Below are 13,818 nucleotides of genomic sequence, written 5' to 3' on the forward strand. Positions count from 1 at the left end.
TGTTATAAAAATCATCACGCTTGGCCAGCAAACAAGTAACTTGTTTCTGCTTGTTCAAAACGTGCAACACAAAAGGCCAATTTATATAAGACAAAGAAATACCTATCACCTCTCAAGAGTTGAACATCAGCGGCTTTATAACAACAGAAATTACATGTTACCATACAAATGTATTAACATAACAAGAACTTATTGGAAGAACTAATCAGATTGGGTCGGGTAAATTCCTACTCCTTATTGGTTTCGAGTTCTTCGGAACTCATGACCGCATTTTACTGGCAGTCATGCACCTCTCGACGGAAGAACTATTCGCCTGTTTTCCTTTCACTACACACTGAGTGTATGTTACGACATGGACTGTGCCCAACAGTTCTATTTTTGAGTGTGCATTCGTTACCAAGGGAACGCGTTTACCGCGCCGCTACTTGTCAACGACCGTTTCTTCTGGCTCCACTAAGCCGGGTTATAAGGGGGTGGGGGGGACAGACACACAAGATCTTATAAGCCTACTTTTAATTTGTCAAGCTAAGGAAAGTGGGCTAAAATATTCCTCGTGAATATAAACCGACAAGGAAGAGGCTGTTATTGATTTCAGAGTTTGAAATGGCGCCATGTCACTGTTCCCCTTGTCCCCATCTACTTTTTGTAGAGGAGTGGGGGGCAGTCTATTGTATGTCCCTATGTGTGTGATGAATGCTTTAGAAACGTACAGTCCGGTGATACTGACAAGGAAACTGAGTAGCTAGGACGTATAGAATATGCATTAACTTCGCTATCAGTTCATGATTGTTTTGGGTCGCGTTTAGAGACACTATGTGAGCATCAGTGAACTAAATTTCACTGAATGTGCTGTCAACTACCTCGAATACAAGTGCCTTCGTGTGCCGTGTCTTCAGGCGAAGAAGTGTAGATCGGTACGCATTATGGAACTCGGTCTGGGACTCTCTGTTCTGTGTACACATACTTCATTTCTGCTTCAGGAAATCAGGCGTATACGTATGTGATTTATATAATTACCAATACTGCAATAAAAGCAGCGAAGTGGTTAACTTACTTCTTAAAGCCAGACCATGTTCACAACAGATGATAAATAACTCTCATTCGGTACAACGTCAGACTCGGCTTGAAGGCGTAGCGATGATGAGTTTATGTAATTTTGATGGACATTCTGCCATCTTTGACGCATATTACATGAGAACATTATTGATAATATGCTGACGTCAGAAAGAAAGAAATGAAGACTTTTAAACATTACCTCTGAAAATGAAGAATGCCAAAAATTTGAACAATAGGTTGATACTACTACTACTACTACTACTACTACTACTACTACTACTACTACTACTACTACTACTACTATTACTATTACTACTACTACTTCCGGACACAGTCCTGAAACAGTTCCATTCCCATCTGCCTTCAGTCCCTCTGAGCATAACTGTCTCATTTCCTCTCCTGTTTCAAGTGACCAAGACTGACAAACGTTTCTCTCTAAGATTCTAAAGCGTTTCTATTTCTAATCAGGGTCGACACCCTACTAGCTACATGTCCAGCCTTCACGAACGCCACACCTTTGGCTCAGTGCATTTACAACACCTACTGGCCTGCACAAGAAATGTAATATCCTAAACTCCCCACTTTCGCAATCCAATTTTGGTCCAGATATTGTCTCTTGACCTTCTTATTTAGAAACAGTTATAATTCATGTCCCTCCTTCAGAATAACGCTAAACAATTTTACTGGCAAAATTAATTATGTTTTGTGTCTTTAGATCGTCGCCTTCGGAGAAGAACGAAACAGCAATTTCGGAATTTAATATTCCTGCTTTCTTATAATTTCATTTTGCATCTCGTTTTGTTCTGTTAACATTGCTACCAGACACGTTTAACATTTTTTAACTTATATTTTAACTATTATTACATAATGATATCCTTTTACATACTTTGATTTTGTGACGTGATAATATATTTACTTACTAATTACACGCATATCTTTACATTTATACTATTTTAATTCCTTACATCCAAAACAATTTCTGCATTGTCATTTATGGCATCCACATTCTCATGGAACACAATACGGCCATCAGCTTATGAAAATGTCTCATTTAACACTGAATTCCGGTCATACCGGATTATTTTATTCATTCAAAGACTACATATTCTGGAGGAAAATTATTATGCAGCCCGACAAATTTCTTCCTCCTTTAGACCTTTATCTTTCTTCTTCAATGTCTCTTCCAGCCTCTTCAGGGCCCAGGCCTCTTATTTCAGTTCCGTAATCTTTTTTCACCGACGGTAGGACTCATCGGACAAGTGATCAGACCGTCGCAAGGCCGCTACATAACACAGGACAACATAAACACAGAATAAACGCATACACACAACACACATCCATGCCCTGAGTGGGATTCGAACCCACGATCCCAGCTTGAGAGAGTGAAGACAGACCATTACAGACTTAATATTCATCAGATAAAATATTATCTACACAAATCTACCAGGCATCTCATGCTGACACGTATTAATTTGCTCAATAAGATTTATGCATATTATGGATTCGATTAAATGTTGCGTGATGCTCCTATATTTACTCAATAATGGGTTCTTTTCAATATCTATAAAACTCTCACTTCTACTTACTTGAATGACGATGATAGGAGATTTAACCATTTATTGATTTTCAAGGATATTTAATCAGTGCTGACGCTCTATTTACGAAAGGGATACCGTTGTCAGAAGAAGGCCGAATACTCAATGAGCGGAAACGAAATAAACTAACAATTCTACCAGTAACAATGAAGTGCTGCTTGGGAAATTGAGACATATTAGATTAATGACGTAAATGCCCAGATTGTGGATTTCTTAAAGAAAACGTCTATTTATGATTAATGTTCTTCTATTTCATATTTTTTACGTATCTGACGTCAAACATTACATAAGTATGACATCTTCCCCCCCAAAAACACTGCTAATGTCAAAATAAGTTCTCAGTTTAAGTACTTACCCAGTGTGAGGGTTACCGTTTTCTTGACTGTGTAATTTGTTTCTGGTATCTTCAGTTCACACTCAAACTTAGTCGAATCTTCAAGGTCAGAGTCATTGACTATTACTGACGCCACAGCGTCGAATACTCCGTTCCTTGGAATCGTTTCAAATTGTATATCGTGTGTGCCAGGCCTAAACAAAGAAGAGAACAAGGGGTGAGTTTGTATTATGTAAACTTGAAGCACAGGGGTATGATGAATTGGATTCCGATGTCAAGGCACATTTTCTGGAAGGAGAGAACACACTTTACCTAATTATAGACAGTAATGAAAATAAGAATAACACAGTATCAAAGCAATATAATTGTGCTTGTTGTACTGTTATGTGGCTGGATGCCAGATTTTAGCTTCTACAAAGGAAAATTTAAAAGGCAAATGTAAGATTTAATGTAATGTAAGTATATTATTTTATATATAAAAGTAGTAGAATAAAATACAGATCTTTCAATACCAGTAACTCAGGAAGAATTTCAAGTTACTCTGAAAAGAGTCTTATGTGTATAAAAATCTATTAGAATATTATTTTCCAAAATAAAAATACCCGCGCTCGTAGTCTGCATTATATACGCGGTATCTACATTATAACAGACTTTTCTTCGTGTTGCATATATATATAACGTGCGTGCAAAATACTTACATAATTTCAGGCTACTTATAGGGATTTAATTCATATACATACAAGCTACTTACGGTTTACACCGTAAGTAGGTTCGTAATTGTTTGACTTGTTTTAAGAAATTCAAGTTTTTAAGGAACACGAATGTTCATTACCGTATTCACAAAATGTTTATCTAGTTAATAACATCACAGCACACGTCCACGCACATACATAAACATAACTTCTGTGTATGCAAATATGTATATGCGCGTATATACACATAAGGGCATTCTTGGCTTTTAATGCACTGATGATGTTGCTATAAGATAAAATCTATATCACTGAACAAGACAATTTAACATTTGGCATAAATATAATCCGAAGACTAAAGTTAACGTAAATAGGCAATACAATGCTGTAGGCCCAAAGATCTAAACTGTTTGCACAATTTCGCTAGCTTTTTTTATTTTAAAGTCCACGTCAGTATACGCACTAAATAATGGAAAGAACTTCGCTTTAGAATGTTGCGCTTGGAGAATATTTCATGAGTTTTGAATTTGATGTTGCAATGCACGTATTCCGAAAGTGACCAGGGAACCTGGAATAGTTTTAATGTCAAAGTCGGGGCTCTGAAGCTCTTACGTGAACATATATAAAACAGGTTCATGGGATTAGGGGAGGTAATTTCATTTTGAAGAATATATTCTGTATTTTTTCATGCATCATGGAATAATTTGAAATTACAGTTACATTTTTCCAGCACATAAAATTCCTATAGCAGTAAATGGCTCTGTTATAAATATACAGCAGACCTTACGTTGAACAAATCTGCGCATTGAAGCATTTCCTCAGTTCTCACAACTTCAGCATTTCAAGTAGGAGAACAAGATCTTCATTTACATAAGTGTCTTAATTGTTACGTATTGGCTCTGATCTGCTTCAAAATATCTACGTAGCTTCTTAAATTGTATAACAAAATAAAAAAGACAGTCCTGTATTTTGGTAATACTATTACTGTTAGTTTATGCTCTATTTCATATTCACGATTTCTATGACCTTTCGCAACAATGGGTGAGGGGGGTGGTCGCATTCATTTCGCCAAGTCCGTCCGTGTGTATGCACGAATCGGCTTAATTTTTTTTTAATTCGCTTAGTGGGTGGTGGAGTCCAACTGGGTCCACTTTGCATGGCGGCCACTGACTGGCCTATTGTAGCCTGCCCCAGGTGATTATGATGACGGAGAATTTGGTGGAATGAAGATTGGCACGGGAAACCGAAATACTCGGAGGAAACCCGCCCCAGGGCCACTTTGTCCACCACACATCCCACTTGAGCAGACCCGGGATCGGACCCGGACCGCCGCGGTGGGAAGCCAGCGCGGCCATAGCTTGCTTGCTTGCTTACTTACTTACTTACTTACTTACTTACTTACTTACTTATTCACTCACTCATGGAACTGAGTCCTTCTTGAGAAACCGCCAACTCCGCAGCTTCTCAAGAATTTCCCAGCATTTTATGGAACCCGAATGTTTATTACCATGTTCACAACAGCCCTCCACTGGTCCACATCCTGAGACAGATCAACCCAATACATACCATCCCATCCTATCTCTCTAAGATCCATTTTTATATTTTCTCCAACACCTAAGCCTTGGTCTTCAAAGTGGCTTTCCCACTAATATCCTCTATGCATTCCTCTTCGCTACCATTTGTGCTACTTGCCCTGTCCATCTCATCAATTATATTTAGCGAAGAATGCAAGTTATGAAGCTTCTCATTATGAAGTTTTCTCCAAACTTATGTCCCTCCATCTCTCTTCGATCCAAATATTCTCCTCTGCGCCCTCTTCTCAAACACCCTCGGTCTATGTTCCTCCCTTAATGTCAGAGACTAAGTTTCACACTCATACTGAACCACAGGAAAAACTATAGTTATGTTTATTCTATTTTTGTTGTCTTTGGACAGTAGATGAGAAGACAAAATATTCTGGATTGAATGGTAGCAAGCATTACCAGAATTCAATCGTCTCTTAATTTATTCTTGAATCAGGTCTTGATGTGTTATCGTCGTTCCAAAATATCTGAACAATGCCACATATTCAAAACTTCTGTTCCTATCTTTATGTCATGATTTTGCCGTGCATTTTGGTGACGAGACAGCAACATATACTTAGACGTCAGTATTGAAATAACTAAATAACTGATATTTATAAGCACCCGAATTAAAAACGGGAAGCATACGTTCAAACATGAACTAGGAACATTCATCATTTCATCCAGTTACGACTTCCGGTTTAGTAATGTGTAGGAAGTACGTAGCTTCACATAACCTATTTTCCAGTTTGTAAAATGCGACAGCATTTTCCACTACTTAGAATTTCTGCTCTGTTACTATATTCATTGCGCCCTAATGGATAAGAGTATATGCGTAAATTCTTATGCCTTTCACCCTTTAATTGTAAATAATGTTTCCTGCCAGGAAGGAAATTCCACCCCGAGGGATTCATATGGTGAGATTAACACAAAGTCCGTTGGCATTCAGAGAGTCTTTTAATCGTTCCTTTTCCTTAATATTATATTTTCCCGTTGATAAATGTATCCATAAAACATCTGTATTACAGAATCTTTAAACATGCCTACCCTCTGTACAACGTCTCCTAACCTGCAATTACAAACTACGGCTCTCTAGCAACAAAAGTAAATGTCACATAATACTGTACTAATCTTCTCAAAATCCAGTTTTATTCTTTAAGAAATGAGTAGCAATTCCACGATGATGATAACCGTATAAGGAATCAGTTTCATCCTTCAGCAATATGTAGTAGTAGTAGTAGTAGTAGTAGTAGTAGTAGTAGTAGAGATTAAAGTCAAATAAATCCACAATTGCGGTCAGGTACAATAAATGGAAGCCTGCTCCTTGTATCTTTCCACGTAGTACAGCTCAGTCATCAACACGCATCGAAACAGGTGTATCTCTTCTTAAAGGGGATGACGCAAATAAGCGGAGGTGTCTCACATAACCAGCAGAGCCACTCAGTTTCCATCAGATATTACATCTTGATTCAAACACTTCTTTTGTGGGCTTTCTTTCTTTAACAACCGACAGTTCCTTTGTTATACATACATGATTCAACAGTACTGAAACAAACACGGTAGCAGGGGTCATTTTAATACAAGTGACGTCAGTATTAAACATCCAGTAAGGTGGTTTTTACTTTCCCCTGTTATAGTTATATATCAGCAGAATTTCTCTTGACTGTATGTTTCCGCAGTAAAATATTTAATTATTACCAAGCGCGTAACATCCAGTTACAAGGTAGAGGAAATTGTTAAACATAAAAATTTCCTTCCTTAACGAGAAATGTTATTTATAAGACGGAAGGTATTACTCTACAGCCTCCGTCTTGCTTTCGTAGGGCAATATCGCCAAGTAGTTTCCTTGCAGAGATTCTGCATATATATTTTTAACGTTCTTGTGTTATATTCGTCCTGTACACGGCATAGCGACTGGTTACGGGCTGGATGACCGAGGTGTCGGAATTCGAGTCCCGGTAGGGTCAAGAAATTGTTCTTATCAGCGTCAAGACCGGCTCTGGAGTCCACCCAATCTCATATCCAATGGGTACCGGGGACTTTTTCTCGGGGATAAAGCAGCCGGCGCGTGAAGCTCACCACTTTTCTTCAACTATTGTCGACGTCAAGAAAACTTGGATCTATACATCCACTCCCCCATACGTCTTCATGGTGTAGTGCTTAATTAGTTAAGCACAGGGACAACTTCACCTTTTTTTACCTTAACTTACCACAGAGGGTGGAAATTACTCGTACAAAGCTCACATGATCTGAGCAGTCGTTGCTAGGCGACTTTTACGAGGCTACATAAGTTGACTGTGTTCAGCAGTAACCAACAATGAAAAGCGACCGAACTAGTTTTAGTTCTTCCAGGCAGTAATGTACTGTCATGAATATATTTCACTCGACGGACATTAGAGTAGATATTTCGATCTTGGATATTGTGTTAAATATTTGTGTAAGAGACACTGAATGGCGCTAACATTATTTACACCCGAAAAGTTCATCGGTGACCTAGTGTGTTCCTACAGAAAATATGACATCGGTTTGGGTGACTATCAACTGAACGAAAACTAGTATAAGAATTCATACAAAACCCTTACATTGAGAGGCGAGCTTATAGCATGTCTCAGGCTGACAAGCGAACTGGTTTAGGATATATTCGAAAAATACGTTAGACATTTACGTTCGCTTGCAGAATGCTCAGAAACTGTGGGAATTAATTACGTAACTTCCAGCCAAACAAACAAACCCCATGGCCTGTAGTCCGTAAGCGAACTATACCGACCGACCGACCGACCGAGCGAACGCCGCATGCCGGCGAAGTTAGTGCCAACTTTAGCGGATAGAGGGTGTCACGTGGTAAGCGCAGTGGATCCTCACGGATGTTAATCTCGGTTTTCTAGGCCGGAGAAGCTGTTTCCATGAAATAGCACTCAATTATCCTCACGAGGCTGAGTGGACCCAGTTCCAGATCCACTACTTCTCAGAAAACCTTGTAGTGCCGGGAATCGAACCCGGGACCTCTGGATCTTTAGTCAGGAACTCTGACCACTAGAGTACATATGTGAAAGTGAAGAAATTAACGAACCAGACCGAGACTTTCCTCTCTCAATAGCGCCTAGACCGGCTCTGGGGTCCAACCAATCTCCTACAAAATTGGTATCGGTTGCTCTTTCCGGGGGTAAAGCTGCCGGAGAGTGAAACTGAACGCTATCCTCCATCTAATGCCGAGGTGAAGAATGGTGGAAATATTATAACTCCACTCTCCCATACGTCTTCATGGCATGTTGCTTAATTCATTTAGCATAGGAACAACTTTACCATGTGATTTGGTTCATCCTGGTCCGTCACACTAGTAATATTATAAAAGGTTATCAGCTCCGTCCGGCGTGACTGATAAATGTTGTTATACTCTTGTTATACTGTATAACAACACAGTGCGGCCCGAACAACAGGACGACACTAAGCAGTCCTATTCATCAAACGACGGAACCACGACGCGGTAGACACTCAACTTCCTTTAAAGAGAGACAGTGTAAAGAGCACGAACCAAATCGGTTCTAGATTTTTACAACGTATTTTAAACTACACTTGTAAGAAAACTAATTGTAATAATTTATAAATATTTTAATATATTCATGCGCATCGCTATAGTTGTTAAAGAATCAGAGTTATATTCGTGGTATTGTAATGATATTGCCTGTATTGACATATCTTTCTGAAGATGGTTTCTCAGACCGAAACATGTTAAGTACGAAAGAATAAAAAGGATAATAGAACATTTATCAGTCACACTGGACGGAGTTGATAAACTTTTATAAATTTACTCATTACCAATGTTTTTTAACCCATTAGGGACCGGTAATATTTGAAACCAGGCCGCGCCACAGCTCAAGCGGTTAGTCGCTGTCTTCCCATCGCGGCTTCCCGGGTTCGATCCCGGGTGTGGTCAAGTGGGATTTGTGGTGGACAAAGTAGCGCTGGGGCAGGTTTTCTCCGAATACTTCGGTTTCACATGCCAATCTTCATTCCACCAATTGCTCCACACTCACCCTCACCTATCATCTGGTGCTGGTACAATAGGCCAGAAATGGCCGCAGTACAAGGGACTTAGTCCCACCCACTAGCGATAAAAAAATACATGAAACTAATGGTTCCCTCCATGGATTTTTTATGATTCGTTGCAACACAGTCTCATTAACATCAGAGATATTTCTTGCCTGTCTTCATGCCACGTAGGCTTATACAGAAACACTCGTACACGGTGCCATCACACAGGCCGAGATGCTCTCTCTACAGAACATTCGCGAACAAATTCTCGCATCAATTGGTGCAATGTAACTGATGCAAATAAGGGCCGGAGTCAGTGAACACTGCGTACAAGCTTACAACAAATGCATAATATGATGATTCTGAGTTGCGAGTGTTGGTTGCCTTGTTACACGTTATCTGTACACACACACACTAGGCATAAGTTATCTCACCGTGTACATTTGTCCATCTGTATATATGCCAAGTGTCCGCTAGCAGTAATTCTCCCGGATGCAGCTCAACGGATTTCGATAAAACTTGTTCGTGAAAATTTACACCAAAAGTTGCCTGGTCGATTTATTTTTGTAAGATTACCTTCGATCTTATCGCTGGTAGCAGCAAAATGGAAAATATGAACTAACAAATTTACCACGGGTTCAGAAACATATGCTGCCTCTAAGAGTACTTTCAAGTTCGAAAAGGAAAAAGTAAGCAACAAGAACACCTCATCAAATTTATGTTTTGGTTCATTACAATTTTACTAGAAGATCCTGATTACCTTTTAGGGATATCTTGTTGCATGAAAACCAGAAGGAAAAACACCACTAGGAATATACACCCGTGGGTGGGAGGATAATATTAAGATGGATCTTAGAAAAATAGGATGAGGTGGCGTGGATGGGATTCCTCTGGCTCAGGATATAAACCAGAGGAAGGGTCGTGCGTACACGGTAATGAACCTCCGGGTTCCATAAAATATTGGGAAACTGTTGAGCAGCTCTGCAACTGGAATCAGCTCCACTGAGTTAGTTGTTATTTTTTTTAACCTCGTTAGAATTAAGTTTATTGAGATGTGTGGCAGGCCATTCTACATAAACGGATCTTCGTCGCTGCACCTCGTTACTGCTGAGTGGACCTACTTGTAGCACCCTATTGTCACGTGTGACAAGAACTGTGGGCTACAGGTTTCATTGATTGGATTTAAGAGACCAGCCGTTGTAATGGAAAAAAAAATATGTACGTGTTGCCTATGAATCGATGTCTCTGACATAACCCCGGAGACATGTTTAAAAAGCCGTTACCTAGCAATGGACTTATGTGTTACGATACCTACATTTCAGCAGAACATGTTGATACATTCATGTCTCTGCTCACAAACTCTTCTTGTTAGAGATGTTTTAAAATTAGAAACGTGTCTCCGGGTTCCTTTCAATTTAAAGAAGCATTTACCGGCATGTTATTGCTATACTGAGCTGAATCATTCTTACGATGCTGTAGCTTGAAAATTCAATATATTTAGTCCTTTGGTGGAATCCGCAGGTTCATTACCGTGTTCAGAAGAGCCCGGCAATGAGCTCTGCTTTAATTCTTCTTGTGGCACGAATACAGATATATTCCAAACAATAAACTTTCTCTAGTTTGTACGAACTTACCGTTCCGTGCTGTGAATGGCCAGCTCGGGCTCCGGAAAAACGCCTTCAGCTTTGCATGTGATATTCACAGCTTTGTGTTCTTTCAGCTTGGTTTGCGTCAGTACCAAACTCTTCTCCGGGACTGAAAGAGAAATCACAGTGTTACTGGTTTCCGTAGCAACCTAAAGCCCTTCGTTAGAAGGCAGTAATCGCAAAATACCATTTCTTGCTTATTATAAAACTCGAAGGTTCATTAACGTGTTCACAATATTCCAGCACAGGATGGTATCCTGGCTCAAATGAATTCATCCCATATCGTTATATATATTCTTCTTGACTAACTGCAAAAGTATCCTACCATCCATAGTTAGTACTGCTTCCCTGCATATCAAGTTCACAGTCTCAATTTATGTACTTTTTATCTCGATTCGGACTGCAAATCCAGCCCATCTAAATTTTCTTGGGACCAGAAATTTCTGAATATGAAGAAAAAATTCTAACTATTAAACTTCTATGTTCTGTCCGTACAAATATTTAGTTCAATTTCCAATTTTGGCATGAAAACAGTTATAAGAGATATGTAACATGAATATTTCAATGTGACAGTATCTTCTTGGGCTGTCATTCCTGTCAATTCGGAACAAAATTCCGACGTTTTCATGACCATAACTGCCTACACCATCTCCGAATTTAAGAGGCCGATCGCCCTAGAATATCTTATTGCAATAAGACGTGTCTAAAATTTCTGTATTCTGGAATATAACGCCGTGTAGTCCGTTGAATGTCGACCCAAGTTTCAGAGGAACATGTTTCCTCCATCTTCAGAAACGAAAAATAAGCCAAATAATAAATCTTCATGAATCGGGTTCCTTACTTAGCTCATTTTTCAAACCTGAAGATGGAGGCGAAATGTTCCTCCGAAATGTATGCTGACCTTTATTTAACTGCAAAGATTGGCCGCACTATAGCTCAAGCAGTTAGTCGCTGGCATCCCACCGCAGCGGCCCGGGTTCGATCCCGGGTCTGGTCAAGTGGGATTTGTGATGGACAAAGTGGCGCTGGGGCAGGTTTTCTCCGAGTACTTCGGTTTCTCCTGCCAAACTTCATTCCACCAATTGCTCCACAATCACCCTCACCTATCATCTGGGGCTGGTACAATAGGCCAGTAATGGCCGCAGTACAAGGAACTTAGTCCCACTCCACTGACAATAAAAAAAAGAAACTGCAAGGGTTTATATTCCAGAAGACACTACTCTTCATATTCATTGCTGTGAGTGCTTCAGATCCTACACGAATAATGCTTTTCACGTCAAATAAATTGCGTATCTATTGTATTGTATTGGAGAGGGTGGGTTTCCCCATGCACTTAGACCAACTGTTGGTCTATTGTGCGTCCCCCTATGATATTCTACCTGTCTCTATTCCCTACCGGTACTGGTGCGTGCCATCAGTCCCGACTCAGCCAGCGAGTTCGGCCTCTACTGGCTCAGCGGTATCTGCCCGAGGCGTTGGGCGGGAAATGTCCTGAATTTGGCTCAGTGGTCCCCTTAGGACATGAGGTTCTTTTACGTGCCGTAAAGCTACGACACGGGACCCACGGCTTGAAGTCCCTCCCGGAGGACTTGTTCCCTGAATTTTTACGCCCTTAAAAATTCCACGACCTCCGCCGGGTTTGAACCCGCGTACCTTGAGTCATGAGGTGGGAACCTTACTCCTAGACTACGGAGGCAGCTAATTGCGTATCTAAGTTACACACAAAGAAGAATGGGACCTGACAGAAACTAGTTTCAGTCCAGGTATGAAGAGGCGTGTGACCCCGGCATGTTATGCTTTTTCCTTCACAGACTCAACACGTTCACATAGACAAGGGGAGGACTCCAAACAAGTTAACTGGATTTAAGTGGCATGCGAGAGTAAATATGTATCTAGAACTGCAACCAAAATATCTAGACATTCTAGACACACACTACACGAGAAAGGAAGCAGGAGATAATGTACTTACAGGACGTTTCAAGGGAGGAACATGCTATTAGGATAATCTCAAACTTTTTTCTTCTTTAAAAAGTGGTGGTGTTTGACTAAATATTGAGATAAGAACAACTCAGAATATGATACCGATTCTAAATTATTCTGACACTGGCGATACTCAGAATTACTGGGGTTTTGAACTTTGTCCATCGTCCAGTATTCTAGAAAACTGAAAACACGGTGTTTCGGAAACTTGACCTGTTTCCGTCCTCACGTGAGGGGGAGACACACCTATTCTGCTGAATCCCTTATAAAGAGCTAACCTCATACCACATTGATGCAGGTCTTTCTACTGGACCCACCTGTATACGTGCCTCCATCCCCTACTTAAGAACGGAAACAGACCAGTTTCCGAAACGTCATGTTTTCTAGTTTCTAGAATATCGGACGATAGCATGTAGTATGTTTAAACACATTCTGAATTAAGCCTTCAAGAAGGCCAGTGAATTGCAACTTTCGATATGCCTATAAAGTATTCGGCATTTTGAATTTGTTTCATTTTTTGGCGTAAGTTTTAAAATTGATATTCTTATCATGTACTATTCAGACATCATACGGTCTTATACTAGAACAGTTAAGTGACCTCGTCAAATTCGCGGCGCCTGAAGGGCCCACTACATTCTCAAACGTAGGAGATTCAATTTGGCATGACGCTATTAAGAGCTTCAGGGATATTAGAGTAGACATGAATGGTGATCTGAAATAGAAAATGTGGAAGAAATTGTGGTATACTTGCAGGTGCTACAACTAAATTTCCCTACTGTAAATAGAAGTAAGACGTTTAAATGATTTGGAACATGAGCATACACGAGATTATAGAAAGCTTGCAACATTCCGGTCGAATAATCTGGTAGGGAAACTCATCTTGCAGTGTTATGTGTAGGATTACCTTGGAAGGTAACATTAACT

The 13,818-nt window shown here is 40.0% G+C and overlaps 1 protein-coding gene across 1 annotated transcript in view; it reads right to left on the reverse strand.

The window, feature by feature from the left end:
• Positions 1-13,818, reverse strand: part of LOC111862315 — a gene marked incomplete at its 3' end in the record, with an annotated part of 152,947 nt that overhangs the window by 10,403 nt on the left and 128,726 nt on the right. The window contains exons 3-4 of the mRNA XM_023847600.2: positions 10,903-11,023; positions 3,007-3,179 (exon numbers count right to left, since the gene is read on the reverse strand). Coding sequence (XP_023703368.1) covers positions 3,007-3,179; positions 10,903-11,023 — 294 coding nt within the window. The remainder of the gene's footprint in view (positions 1-3,006; positions 3,180-10,902; positions 11,024-13,818) is intronic.

The sequence above is a fragment of the Cryptotermes secundus genome, unplaced genomic scaffold (assembly GCF_002891405.2).
Source record: "Cryptotermes secundus unplaced genomic scaffold, Csec_1.0 scaffold319, whole genome shotgun sequence".
NCBI classification, from domain to species: domain Eukaryota; kingdom Metazoa; phylum Arthropoda; class Insecta; order Blattodea; family Kalotermitidae; genus Cryptotermes; species Cryptotermes secundus.